This window comes from Siniperca chuatsi, linkage group LG4, assembly GCF_020085105.1.
Source record: "Siniperca chuatsi isolate FFG_IHB_CAS linkage group LG4, ASM2008510v1, whole genome shotgun sequence".
Lineage (NCBI taxonomy): Eukaryota > Metazoa > Chordata > Actinopteri > Centrarchiformes > Sinipercidae > Siniperca > Siniperca chuatsi.
Window position 1 is genome coordinate 14881613 of NC_058045.1, and position 13366 is coordinate 14894978.

Sequence of the window (13366 nt, forward strand, 5' to 3'; positions counted from 1 at the left end):
CTTTCTTTCCTTGTATATGATTTAAATGTTCTAGGTATCTTGAACCTGACATTAACTTGGTCCTTCGAGCCGGATTCCAACATATCCAGAGTTTCCAGTGGACACGGAGGATTCCAGGAAGACTGTGCACAGCGGCCCCTAGGTGGGCTCCTAAGATCCTTTTGAGAGGAACTGGATTTCCTCCTCGTTGGCTGGAAACCGAGGATTGACGGAATCTGGAGGAGTTAGACGAAAGGCTGAGGATGGCGGAGTCCTGTCGCTGACTTAAATTCCGTGAGTAGGTTTTAAGTTAAAAACCTGTGTGACTGCGGCTGTTTAGCGCGTCAAAAGGGAAACCTTTGTGACTGCGGCTGTTTAGCGCGTCAAAAAAGAAAAGCCCTGAGGATTCTAGACCCTATCAGGCAAGAGAATAATTTGGGTGGAATCCCCTTTTAGTGAGACTAAAAGTTAAAACTCCATGGTAAATTAGTAGGCCTCAAAAGTGTGCGAAAAAGACGTCTGTAAATAAGTAAATAGGAGTGTGGATGATTGTGTGAGTGAACGGAGACAGAAATACCATTTGGTATTTTTTTTCTCATACCAAAACAGTGGGAAAGAAAGCAATAAACCTTACAGGAAGCAAAGGCAAGAATTCTCCACTCGAAAGAGTTGAAGTGAGAATTACCTGGAAAGGTATTTTAATTATTGCCCCACTGATAACATCCCAACGTTTAGAACACCCTAGGTGTTAACCCAGCGTTGGACCAAAATACATAAAAAACAGCTCCAGTATGGGCAAGAGTCAAAGTAAGCCCAAAACTAGGGAGGATTTACAGTGTAAAGATTGGAAGTATATAGAAAAACAGGATCCTGATAAAATAAAATATTTGGATAAATGGGTAAAAGATTACGGGTTTAATGGTAAACTAAACGTCAAAACAATTAAGCTACTACAGGAAACAATACAAAACAACACTAACAAAGATCCTAAAAAGATGAAAAAGTCAGGTTATGAGGAAACCAAATATTGGATAAAAGTAGCTGAAAAACGTGAAGCTGGAGAAAGAGACAGAAAAAAGAGGGAAAAAATAGGAGAAGTAGATGAGAAAACTGAAGAAAAACAAGTAATGTTTCACAGACAGGAGGATGATGAGACAGGGCCGGTAGGAAGAAGGGCAGAACAGAGAAATGAGGAAGGTGCCTCAGGGGGACCTCCTCCTACAGCTCGACTATACCCTGATATTCCCCAAGAGGGACCCCCTGAGTATAATACCACACCTCCCAGAGCACTAAGATCAACCCGAGGTACTGCAGGCCTCGAATGGTCTAAGACATTGGGAGCAGTTTTTTCCCCAACTAATACTCCAATCGTTGATATAAAAGTAGCAGATGAGTATCCTATGATACAAGTAGCTAATCCAAACACGAACGAAGGCCAACCACCAACAATCCTTGTTTATAGAACTTGGAACATGAATGATGTTAAAAAAGCCTTAGAGGGCATAACTCCATACAAAGAAGATGTCACGCAATTTGTAATTGACATGGAAAATGTGCGAAAATCCTATCATCTAAATGGACAAGAAGTCCAACAAATCTGGATGTGTGCTCTGGGACCAGATTGGCATAATGTTAGAGGAGATTGGAATCCTCTGAACGCAGCAGGTGACGCTCCCCTTCCATGGGACAGCCAACAAATGGCAGTAGAAGTAAACGGTCTGGCAACCAGAGCCACAGCCAGGTTTAAACAAAAAGCAAATTACACTGAAATAGGCAGAGCAAGACAAAAAGACGATGAAACTTTTGATGACTATAGACACCGCATGACTACAGTGTTTAAAATCCATTCGGGACTAATTGACGACAATAATGACCAAGGAGCTTACAGACAACAGTTGAAAAATGCTTTACATATGGGCTCAAAAGACGCAATCAGAAGCTGGGTGCAGAGGCACTACATTGGACTGTCTACTGGTACCCTTGATGAGTACATTAATCATGCTTTGCACGCAGAAAAAGTTGCTAAAGAAAAAAAGAAAAAGACAGTAGGAACGTTTTTTGGTGAGGAAGAGACTGAGGAAGTGTTTTACCATGACCAGAATAGAGAGAGGGGGAGAAACAATAGAGGGCGTAGATTTCATAGAAAAGGACAGAGAGGAGGCAGAGGCAGAGGAGGTTTTGGACAGAGAAACAGACAGAGAGAAGCAGGGTGTTGGAACTGTGGGAAAGATGGACACTTTGCTGTAGATTGTCCTGAGAATAAACAACAAGCATGACTAGAAGCTAATGCTACTCAGACACCAAGATTAGATGACGTCAGTGATCACGATGAAGTTCTAATAAATTACCAGGACTTGCTTGCAGTACATTTTGAGAAACCAATGGTGACTTTATGTGTAAATGGAAAACCAATTGATTTTCTTTGTGACACAGGAGCATGCAGAACAACTTGTAAGGAAAGTTTCCCTAGGGCTAAATCTAGTAATAGCAGTATTGCAGTACGAGCAGCAGATGGCAAATTGACTCGTGGAAGAATCTGAGCCAGTCTGGTTGAGGGATCCGCAGGGACAGTCATGTCAGATATCTGTCTTGATGTTCCCAGAGTGTCCAGTAAATCTGTTGGGACGAGATGCTTTGTTTTTGTTGGGATTAGCTCTTGTTCCTACATCACAGGGAAGGATAGAGGTAAAGAGAAAAGCAGAACTAACCCAGGAAGACATCTTTGTCTTAAAAGGTTCAGGGCTACCTTATTACTACTATTCTTTAGATGTCCCAAATAAACCCCCACACGGCACTGCAACTGCATTAATGACAGAGGGAAGACAAGTTATTTCCAGACCACAAGACAAAATGGAGGAAGGAAATTTGCATGTCACTCTATGGTTCAAAATCACTCCAGGACCAGACACAGAGTATGAAGCAAAATTAGACAGAGCGACACCTGTTAAAATCACAATAGATTACATTTATTCGGATGCAGAAAATACTGCCGTTGCAGGTGTAATCATACCAGATAATTTAAAACCACTAAACAGGTTGTGGCTTCCATCCCATATTTCGCTGTACAAAAATGAAAACTTGCAGTGGAAAGACCTGGGGAAGCTGGTTCAGCAAGCCAAAGCGGCAACTGACTGGACAGCGACCTCCGTCAACACATGGACAAGCGCGTCCACAGGCCTGACTAAAAAAGCACTGTTTTGGTCAGTCCAAGTCCAAAAGGCGTGCACCTCCGTGGTGCTAGTGTAAAAATTGACATGTGTTTTTACTCAGGAAGAAGAAAAGCTAATTCAAAGTGTTCCTGACTCATTATGGTCCAAGGGACCAACAGATGTAGGGCTAGTTAAAGGAGCATTACCTGTCCAGATTAGAGTTAAAACAGAATACCGTCCTTGTGTGAAACAATATCCACTGAAAGCAGATGCACGTGAAGGCATTAAACCAGTGATTGAAGATCTGATAGCTGCAGGAGTCATTATAAAGTGTGACGATTCACCATGTAATACACCAATATTTCCAGTAAAAAAACAAGCACCGTCAGTGGGTTGGCGAATGGTACAAGATCTGCAGGCTGTAAATAATGCTGTAATACAAAGAGCACCTTGTGTGCCTGATCCGCACACCCTTTTGAACTCATTAAGACCAGATGCTAAAGTCTTTACTGTAGTTGACATCAGCAATGCATTCTTTTCAGTCCCAGTTGACAAAAATAGTCAGTTTTGGTTTGCTTTTACTTATGAAGGTCAACGTTATACATATACCAGATTGCCCCAAGGATATTGTGAAAGTCCCACAATATACTCACAAGTGATGAGTGCTAGCATGGCTAAGTTCCAACCCCCAGGAAACAGTCAAGTTTTGTTGTATGTAGATGACATACTTTTAGCTTCTCCAGACGAAGACATTTGTAAAAAAGACTCCATAGCACTGTTGACACATTTAGCTGAGCAAGGCCACAAAGCAAGTAAAAATAAGCTGCAACTGTGCAAAACACAAATAAAATATTTAGGTCATAATCTTAGCTCAGGAGGAAGAACAATAATTGAAGACAGAAAGACAGCAATCTTAAAGGCTCCAAAACCACAAAAAAACAAAAAAAAAATGAGTTCACTCTTAGGGTTAACGAATTACTGCAGGTGTTGGGTACCTAATTATGCTGAAATAACTGCTCCACTCCAGAAATTAATGTATGATGAAAACATTAAAATGACTACTCCATTGAAATGGACAGAAGAAGCAGAAAATGCGTTCTGTACTTTAAAACAAACTCTCGTTTCCAGTGCAGCTTTAGCATTACCTGACTACAGCAAAACATTTGTGCAAATGGTAGACTGCAAAGGGAAATTTATGACTTCTGTTTTGACACAACAGCATGGCGATAAGATGAAACCTATAGCCTATTTCTCCTCTAAATTAGACAGCGTAGCATGTGCCCAGCCACACTGTGTTAGAGCGGTAGTGGCTGCTTCTATCGCAGTAGAAACTAGCGCTGCTATTGTGTTATTTCACCCACTGGTGTTGAAAATACCACATGCAGTTTCAGCGCTGCTGCTGCAGACAAACATGACTTTTCTGTCTCCAGCGAGACATCTGTCATGTATGGCTGTGTTGCTTTCACAATCTCATTTAACTATTGAGCGATGCACAACCCTCAATCCAGCTACACTTCTGCCACTTCCTGATGATGGACATGCACATGACTGCCAGGAACTTGCTGAACAAACAGCAAAAAGCAGACCTGATCTTACTGATCAACCTTTAACAACAGGAGAAACTATTTATGTTGATGGCTCTTCAAAAAAAAAATTATCTAGGAAAAACACAAACAGGTTATGCTGTAGTGACCAAAGATAAAATATTAAAAGCTGAACAATTATCCTCACACTACTCTGCCCAAGCGGCAGAGATAGTGGCTCTAACAGAGGCGTGTAAATTAATGAAGAATAAAGACGCTACTATCTATACAGATAGTCAATATGCTTTTGCTACAGTCCATACTTTTGCACAGTATTGGCAAAATAGAGGAATGATCACATCCACAGGGAAACCAGTAACACATGCAGACCTCTTATCTAACCTGCTCAAGGCAGTAGTGTTACCAAAACACCTCGCAGTTTGTAAATGCGCAGCTCATACCTCAGGGACAGATCAAGTATCACTAGGGAATGCATTTGCAGACAAAACAGCTAAACAAGCAGCCGAGGACAGATAAAAGTGCTTATGCTGACCTCGGACACTGTTATGACTGATACAACACTCCAAGACATGCAACAACAAGCACCACAGAAAGAAAAGGATTTGTGGGTAAAACACGGAGCACAACTACAAAATGACATCTATGTATGACCAGAGAAAAACCAATCCTTCCACACAACCTATATAAATGGGCTGCAATATTGAGCCATGGTGTTACACATGTCTCAACAGGAGGGATGGTGGGACAGATAAAACAACATTACACAACCTATGGATTTAACTCTTATTCAAAACATTTTTGTAGAGCATGCTTGATCTGTGCTAAGCACAATTCTCAGGGAAACTTAAGACCTAGAAGAGGGTGTTTCCCCTCACCACAGTATCCGTTTCAAGTAATACATATGGATTTTATAGAGTTAAATCAGAGTGAAGGAAAAAAGTATTGTCTGGTCATAATAGATGCCTTCTCTAAATGGGTAGAGCTGTTTCCAACCAAACACCCAGACGCATTAACAGTGGCAAAAGCGTTATGTAAAGACATAATACCCCGTTATGGAATTCCGGAAAAACTTTATAGTGATAATGGAGCACATTTTGTAAACCAATTGATCAAAAAGATAGGAATAATGTTTCACATTAATCTAAAAAACCACTGCGCATATCACCCTCAAAGTGCAGGATTAGTGGAACGAATGAATGGCACTATAAAAACCGTTTAAAGAAATGTATTGAAGAAACAAGGAGACCTTGGACTCAGTGCATAGATTTAGTGAAAATGTACATCAACATAACAGCAACTTCAGGTTTAACTCCATATGAAATGTTGTTTGGTAGACCATACAGGCTGCCACAGTTTAAAAATCAATGGGAGCTGAGTGAAGAAACCAACTTAGCAGACTATATGAGAAAAATGTTAGAAAAACAAAAAGGAAAACAAGCTGATGAAAATCCTTCTGTTTCTCAACAGGAGATCCAATTAGTGGGACCAGGCGATTGGGTGCTGATACGAAGCATTAAGAGAAAACATTGGCACTCTCCCAAGTGGGAAGGGCCTTATCAGGTATTGTTGAACACTCCCACAGCCATAAAAATAGCTGAAAGATCCACGTGGGTACATCTTACTCATTGCAAAAAGGTCATCTCCTCCGATAGTTCCGCAGAGAAAAGTGACTCACAGTCTGATAATAGAGTGGACTCAGGTGTGTAGAACCTGAGTAGACTCGAAAGTCAGTGAAGTATTTCCAAGACACCAGACTCATTAGAGGACACTCTCGGGGAAGATGGCGACTAGATGGATAAGCGATGCAATTAGGTGCTGGGGAGTGACAATTGTATTCATATTAATTTTTTTTTACCTGGTACTTATGGGAAGCTCCTGGAACTTCCCTAAATAGCACTCATGTTCCGCCCACTTCATCCCAAGGTATCACCCAACCACATGCTAGAGTAAAACGCGGAGTAGGATATTATCGGCCCACTAGCGTTCTGACGACTTCCAAAAATCCATGTAATGCGACCGGAGAAACGATGTCTAGGACCTATATTTGCTACAATACCACTACCTTTATCAGCACAGTAATCATCCCTATGAACTCCTTTCAGTTGGGCGGTTATGTAGGAAGCGAGTGGTATGATTGGACATTCTATTTAAACTCAGTGGGTTTTAAACAAACAGGTATAGACTGGGGATGGGTTTTCGCCACCACTGATAAAACCTGGAGGTCCGATTCCTATGGCTGGCGACCATGGGCACAATATTGGTCACGTGTGTTAACTCTAGAAAAGATAAAACTTGGAAACTCACCCTCCTTAGTTTTAAGATTTAATACCACAGTCAATCCATTATTGGAAAAACCCCCGTCAATGCCTAACTATCCAAATCCACCTTGTTACATTTTAGCTCTGTGTGCCTATTGGCCAAGTCATACAGACCCATGCACTTATGTGGCACTGTGCCCTAACATTACAGAAACACCCACTGCCGCAACAGACTCAGATTTGCAACCTGTGCCAGGACTGACGTTGGGGCCTAGGTCCACAACTAAAGTAAAGATAAAGATCCTCAATAAAAGACCTGACACTGACGAGTGGTTTCAAGTAACCACTGGAGTCTCAGGGAAAAACAATAATTGGCTGTTAATGGTAGAACAGGCAGCAAATGCAACTAAAGCCGACTGTGTTGTGTGTATGGGCCCCCGCCCCTTACTACAAATAGTTCCTGCACCTATTCCAGCTGAATGCCTGTTGACTGTCATGAGTAAGACATTTCCAGGACCAAATTGCAGTTATTGGGACGGTATCTTTCCAGTAACAAAAGGCGTAAGAATCAAACCTCTATTCTCTAAACATGTAGCACCAGGAAACTTCTCATGTATTAACCTGACCGGTAGGGGACCGCGTTTAGGTAGCCTTGCAGAGATAGCATGTCCAGTTACATTTCCTGTTTTTACACCCTTCACCCCAGTGTCTCGGGCTGACATATGGTGGTGGTGTGGGGATGAGAGATTATTTGACAAATTGCCTAAAGGTAATACAGGATTGTGGGCATTGGTAACCCTATTGCTACCAGTAAACCCATATCAGCTGACGCTCTGTATACACAAATAACCAGTACAATGTCCAGTGAGTGGAGACAGAAACGCTCCTCCTGGCGCTCTGAAACTGATCCTACATATATAGACGCTATAGGAGTTCCTCGCGGCGTACCAGACGAGTACAAGATAGCAGATCAGGTGGCTGCAGGGTTTGAGTCCCTGTTCTGTTGGTGGTGCACGAATAACAAAAACGTAGACAGAATCAATTACATCCATTATAACGTACAGAAATTGGGCAATTGGACACAGAGTGGGTTTGAGGCTGTTCATGGACAGCTTTCCTCTACGTCACTGATGGCATTCCAGAACCGCATAGCTCTTGATATGTTGCTTGCAGAGAAAGGAGGTGTGTGTGCTATGTTCAGAGAGCAATGCTGCACCTTCATTCCTAACAACACTGCAGCGGATGGCAGTCTCACCAAGGCCATAGAAGGGTTGAAAACTCTGAATGGTAAGATGAAAGATCAATCTGGTGTAGACGCCACTATGTGGGATTCTTGGTTGGATGCTTTTGGGAAATACCGAACCCTGGTGTCCTCAATTCTAATATCTCTAGCAGTCTTTGCTGCAATATTGACCTTATGTGGATGTTGTTGTATTCCGTGCCTGCGTTCTTTGTCTACTCGTCTCATCACCACAGCAATTGCACCTATGGAGGACCGCTTAACTCAGATGTATCCACTTCTGCAACAAAATCAAGATGACGATGAAGACACAGATGACGAATCAGAATATTGGCCTGATTTGTTCCCTGATCCAGGTGACTATGAGTCGCCCCTGTAAGTAATCTAACACACACTCTGAGTGTAAACATTTTGCCAGACTCATAAAAATGATCTTGCAGTCGAAAATCTAGCGAAGAGACTGATTGAGTGATATGAGAATTTGAGAACAAAATGTGATAAACAGGAGGGAATGTTAGAATAAAAATGTACATAAGTTATCCCATTTATGTTTTGTTCTTAGTAGCCTTTAAAGTACACAGCAATGCTGTGTGTATATGTGTGTTATTAAACTTGTGTCTGTGAGATTAACAGGAACGCACCCTGCCATACCGACAGGGCAGGCTGACACCGCACCAGATGGTCTCATGAGTTGTGGCTGCCATCAAGGCCGCTCTCACGAGATAGACCTAACAACATCACTTTGTTTCTTTTCTTATTGTAGCAGTATATACTTCCCCCACCCTTTAGAAAACTATGTAACAGGGAATCTCCTAAACTGAATAAAAAAGAGGAGGCTGCATGGATGCACTTCAGAGTGAGTAGGAGATGTAACTGAATGCATCTATGCTTACTCTCCTCGAGTAAAACTTAAGTTAATGCCTTTGTCTTTCTTTCCTTGTATATGATTTAAATGTTCTAGGTATCTTGAACCTGACACTAATGCTGGAAAGAACACAGAAAAAGGGAGCGACTAGAAGGAGGCGAAAGAATTTAAATGGGGAGAACATGTGTAGGGTTGACGGATTGTTGGATTTACTGTACAGTATCTTGAATTTCTAAACAAAGAAACATGATCTGATTCAGCGTTGAACTACCACTCTTTTCATTTAAACCCCTTACTGTATCCGCACACTGAAAGGGCACACGTATAAAAACAACCCGTCACAGTCTTCTCTCCCTCAGTGTATATCTTCTTTGCTCCCTACGGTAGCACCTGAACACTAAGAAGCCCAGAGACAAGAAACCAGAAATCAATTAGTGGGCCTCACGCAAGAACATTTTCATCCTAAAATTCTCTGCTGCCACCTGGTCATGAGGACATGCGCATTCATGAGATTTAAACATTAGCATAATCAACCCCCCGAAAATTGCCATATAAGGCTAAATGTTCCACTCTGTGTGTGGGCATTCACAAAAATGTCATACAAGAGTAAAAAGAATAATTTCACGGAGCCTGCCATCAGAAATCAGATACAAACCCATAACCAATTTAGCAGTGTCAGTGGTTGTATTAGACGACCACTTCGTTGTTTAAAATATTTCCTAAACAGGAAAATATTAATAGTACAGCTGAGTACAACGACGTGTCATCAGTGCAGCTGTATATTATGACAAACATAAAGAGGGAATAGTTTGGGCTACATGAAGTTAGATGTTAAAAAAATGTCTTTCTAAAGAAAGCAGTCCAGGACTAATATGAGAGGCAGTCAAGGGGACGACTGAATTTTAGGTGTTACACTTTCAGGTGCAACAGAAGATGATGCTGGACAGTGACCAACCTCTCAGTAAATAGGCAGAATATTAATATTGAATTACGTTTGTTTTATATTAATTTTAATTCTTAGATTAAACAAGTGTTTTCCCCCTGTGAAAACCATCTGTTCATGACTTGTACGACAGGTCTGGCCCACTTGTGAATTCCGTTCATACTTTAGAGAAAATATGAAGTGCGAGAAAATTGGTGAACGCCACAAATTCTCTTAAATCTGTGGTAGTTTGCCACCTTACCTCCTCCAGCCCTGTGTTCTCTGTTGTTTTCCCCCTCCTCATGTGGCTTGTGTGTCCCCCAACGTGTCCTTGGATATGTGTGTGTGTGTGTTTGTGTGTATGTATGTATGTCACCTGGTCTGACTCCGTGGGTTCCACACCTGCTGCTGATCACCGGCTCACCTGGCTGCAATCATTCATCAGTCTCCACAGTTAAATACCAGGCTTTCCCACAACACCAACGCCAGATCGTCCACGTACACTAGTATGACCACTACGGCACGGCTCCCAAGTATTTTCAAGATAAGTACCGACTATTGAGTATTTTGATATCTCGTTCTTATTCTGGTCTTTGTTCTGCCACATGGTTGTTCTGTGCCGGTGATCACAGTCATCTCTGCTCCTGTCTGAATTTCCATTTGCCTGCCTGCCCCTCCTATGCTCCACTGTGTTTCCTCCCATCTACCTCTCCACGGAGCCAGACCCGGGTGATACCGTCCTGCTCTAAGTTGGGGTTCCCACTGACGGCCAGTCTCTGCCGAGGCTACACTGGGAACTCCGCCCTGAAGATCTTCCCCCCCCTTTCCCTCTCCGCCTTTTGCTTGGCAATAAAGAGTGACTTTAATCACTATCGCTCGTGTGTTCTGCATTGTGGGTTCTACCATTAGTTCGTACTACACGACAAAATCGGTCCAATGTGCCACAAATCTCTGCGTATGACAGACTGATTCTTGCATGAGGCCCATTGTCTTTCAGTACAGAATTTTTGAACCAATGTGCCTCTAAGTGAGTTTCTATTGAACTGGCATGTTCAATGAAACACTCCACAACGGTTAGCACAGTTCACCATTATCTGATGAGTTTAATTTAAATGTTTGGTTAATTTTTTTTGTTTTATCCTAGACTACAAAGTTCAGTTCAGCTTTTCCCAGGAAAAAAAGCAACTTGTGAAGCTTAAGTAATTATGAAAGAGAGAATAACAGATGAAGGGGGGAAGTTGGTGGGAACTTGCGAGTAATGAAAGGTGGTGAAGGAGACTATAGAATATTGACTGACATGGTTTATTCACTGACTCTTTTTGCAATTGTATTTGCCAAGTTGGGTTTCTCCTGCTACTCAAATTAGTTAATATATTTAATGTGGCAACAGATAAAATAGTATAAATAAAAAGTGTCATCTCCTATGATAAAAATATTGATGAGACATTTTTTCAAGAAAAGACTCAAGTAGGTTTACATACAAATATACCACATTTGAGTGTTTATTTAACATCAGGATTAGCTTGATTCCCCTACTCTTATTACAGCAAAATGTTGACATTCAACATTTCCTCTGCACTTATTCATATTCAGTGTCAGCGATAGAAGTGATGAATCTCACAGCTGTCTGTTTGGTTCCATTTACAGTACAAGAACCTTCAGACCTCCCGTGTTTTTCTCACATATAAGCTAAAAAGTCCTGACACTAACAAAAACAGCATGTAGGCAAAAGTCCCCATTATGTTTACAGAGCAGGGCATGCCTTGAGGCGGTATGTGTATAAAATGCACACAATATGCTGTTTGCTCTTCGTAAGTCAAGGACCTATTTCTACGCTTGACAGAGACAGACACCACCTGGACTGCCAGGCACTAGCTTAGATACAGCTGCAGCAACAGTAGAATGACTAACTTTGTGGGTATCAACGAAGTCCCAGTAACACCTAATTTCTGGAGCCCGCTACTTCACTAAATATAGAAACACATATGTATAGGTAATGACATTTTAGTTATTGTCAGTGTTTGTGCTGGTGTACTGCATACTTCTGAGTAAATGTGTCAAAATGTGAATGTGTACATGTATAGGTGTGGGTGGTTATACAATTAAGTATGCCATGTACAACCCACATACATTTGCAGAAAAACTAAACAGTTTTTCAAGTATTTGTATTTATTTCTTCAGCTTGGAAATGCAGTTGAAAGTGCAGATTGATTGAAAAGTCTGCCAAAATGGTGAATATCTAATCTTTTAGACTGGAAAAAAAAAGACTTCCTTCCCAAGCTGGAGTTTTCCACCAGCACATGACCCCCCCAAGGGGTTCAACAACCACAAAAATTCTCAAACTGAGGAAAACACAAAAATCAATTCAATGAAACTCTGAATACCAGACAAGACCTCTTACCCTGCACCTGTATCTGTATTCTGCACACAACCCATCATTGTTCTATCTGTGTATGTGTGTGTGTGTGTGTGTGTGTGTGTGTGTCAGTGTGTATTACCTGGTGTATCTCCTGCCAGCCATTCTCATCCACACAGCCAACCTGTGCATGATCATGCAGCAGCAGCTCACAGCAGTAGGGGTCTCCTCCTACCATCGAGCTATGGTAGAGAGGAGTCAGCCCTCTGCTGTCTTTATAGTCAGGTGATGCACCCAAGTCCAACAGTGTCTAGTGTGAAAAGAAGAAGGTTAGGGGGGAATAATGCTTAAAGGACATCATACAGTCCACAGTCTCTGTGGCATCTATGATCAGCATGCAATGTGAAGAACAAAGAAACCAGTACATAGGGCTATATTATATATATGTTATTAACACTAGGTAAATGCTGTCTCAAGAAAAAATCCAGAAACCTCAACAAAGGAATCATTCATTCAGTGGTACTGATCAATTCAGTCACACCGCCACAAGTGCAGTATTATGAACATTCTTCTTCTTCAAATATTTGTAAATAAAGTATTATAGATTTTATTAGCAAACATTAGCTAGAGTATGACCTTTCGTAGACTTATGATACCCACAACAGCAGTCCAGTGACATTAAATATTTGGATAATGACAATGACTGAGCGGAAATAACCAATTCCAATTTCAACAGTTCTGGCTCAACAAGATATTAATGATATGACTCATGTAAACCTTTCATTTAGGTTACAAGCCTCCTCAAACCAGACACATGCAAGGCCATTCATTGAATATGCCAGCCCTTTTAAAGAGGGCATGTTCAGCCTCACCTATTTAGTAATTGCTCAAGCACCCTCTGTACTCAATTGCTCAAGCACCCTCTGCCAGAGATTGCCTGCCTGTAAACTCTCCTTTCTCAGAGGAAAAGTTTGCAAGCAGGCATTTGGTGTAGCAAAAGAAATAAAAAAGATGAGTCAGCTTTCTGCAATGAGTGTGTGTGTGTGTGTGTGT

General features: G+C 41.5%; 2 protein-coding genes across 13 annotated transcripts in view; one reads left to right on the forward strand and one right to left on the reverse strand.

Annotated features, from left to right (window-relative positions):
• Window positions 1-13366, reverse strand: part of shank3a (SH3 and multiple ankyrin repeat domains 3a) — a 159051-nt gene that overhangs the window by 88150 nt on the left and 57535 nt on the right. For all 12 annotated transcript variants that reach the window (XR_006377837.1, XR_006377836.1, XM_044194845.1 and 9 more), the window contains one exon: window positions 12456-12623. Coding sequence is in view for 10 of the 12 variants with exons in the window: in XM_044194845.1 (XP_044050780.1) it covers window positions 12456-12623 (168 nt within the window). In the remaining 2 variants the exon portion in view is untranslated. The remainder of the gene's footprint in view (window positions 1-12455; window positions 12624-13366) is intronic.
• Window positions 142-8826, forward strand: LOC122875554. The gene is made up of 2 exons (XM_044194852.1): window positions 142-273; window positions 6140-8826. Exon 2 carries the CDS (start codon window positions 6700-6702, stop codon window positions 7777-7779), a length of 1080 nt encoding a protein of 359 aa, XP_044050787.1. The 5' UTR covers window positions 142-273; window positions 6140-6699; the 3' UTR covers window positions 7780-8826.

Coding starts and splice junctions, on each gene's coding strand:
- LOC122875554 (XM_044194852.1), top strand. CDS start 6,700: ATGTCTAGGACCTATATTTGCTACAATACCACTACCTTTATCAGCACA.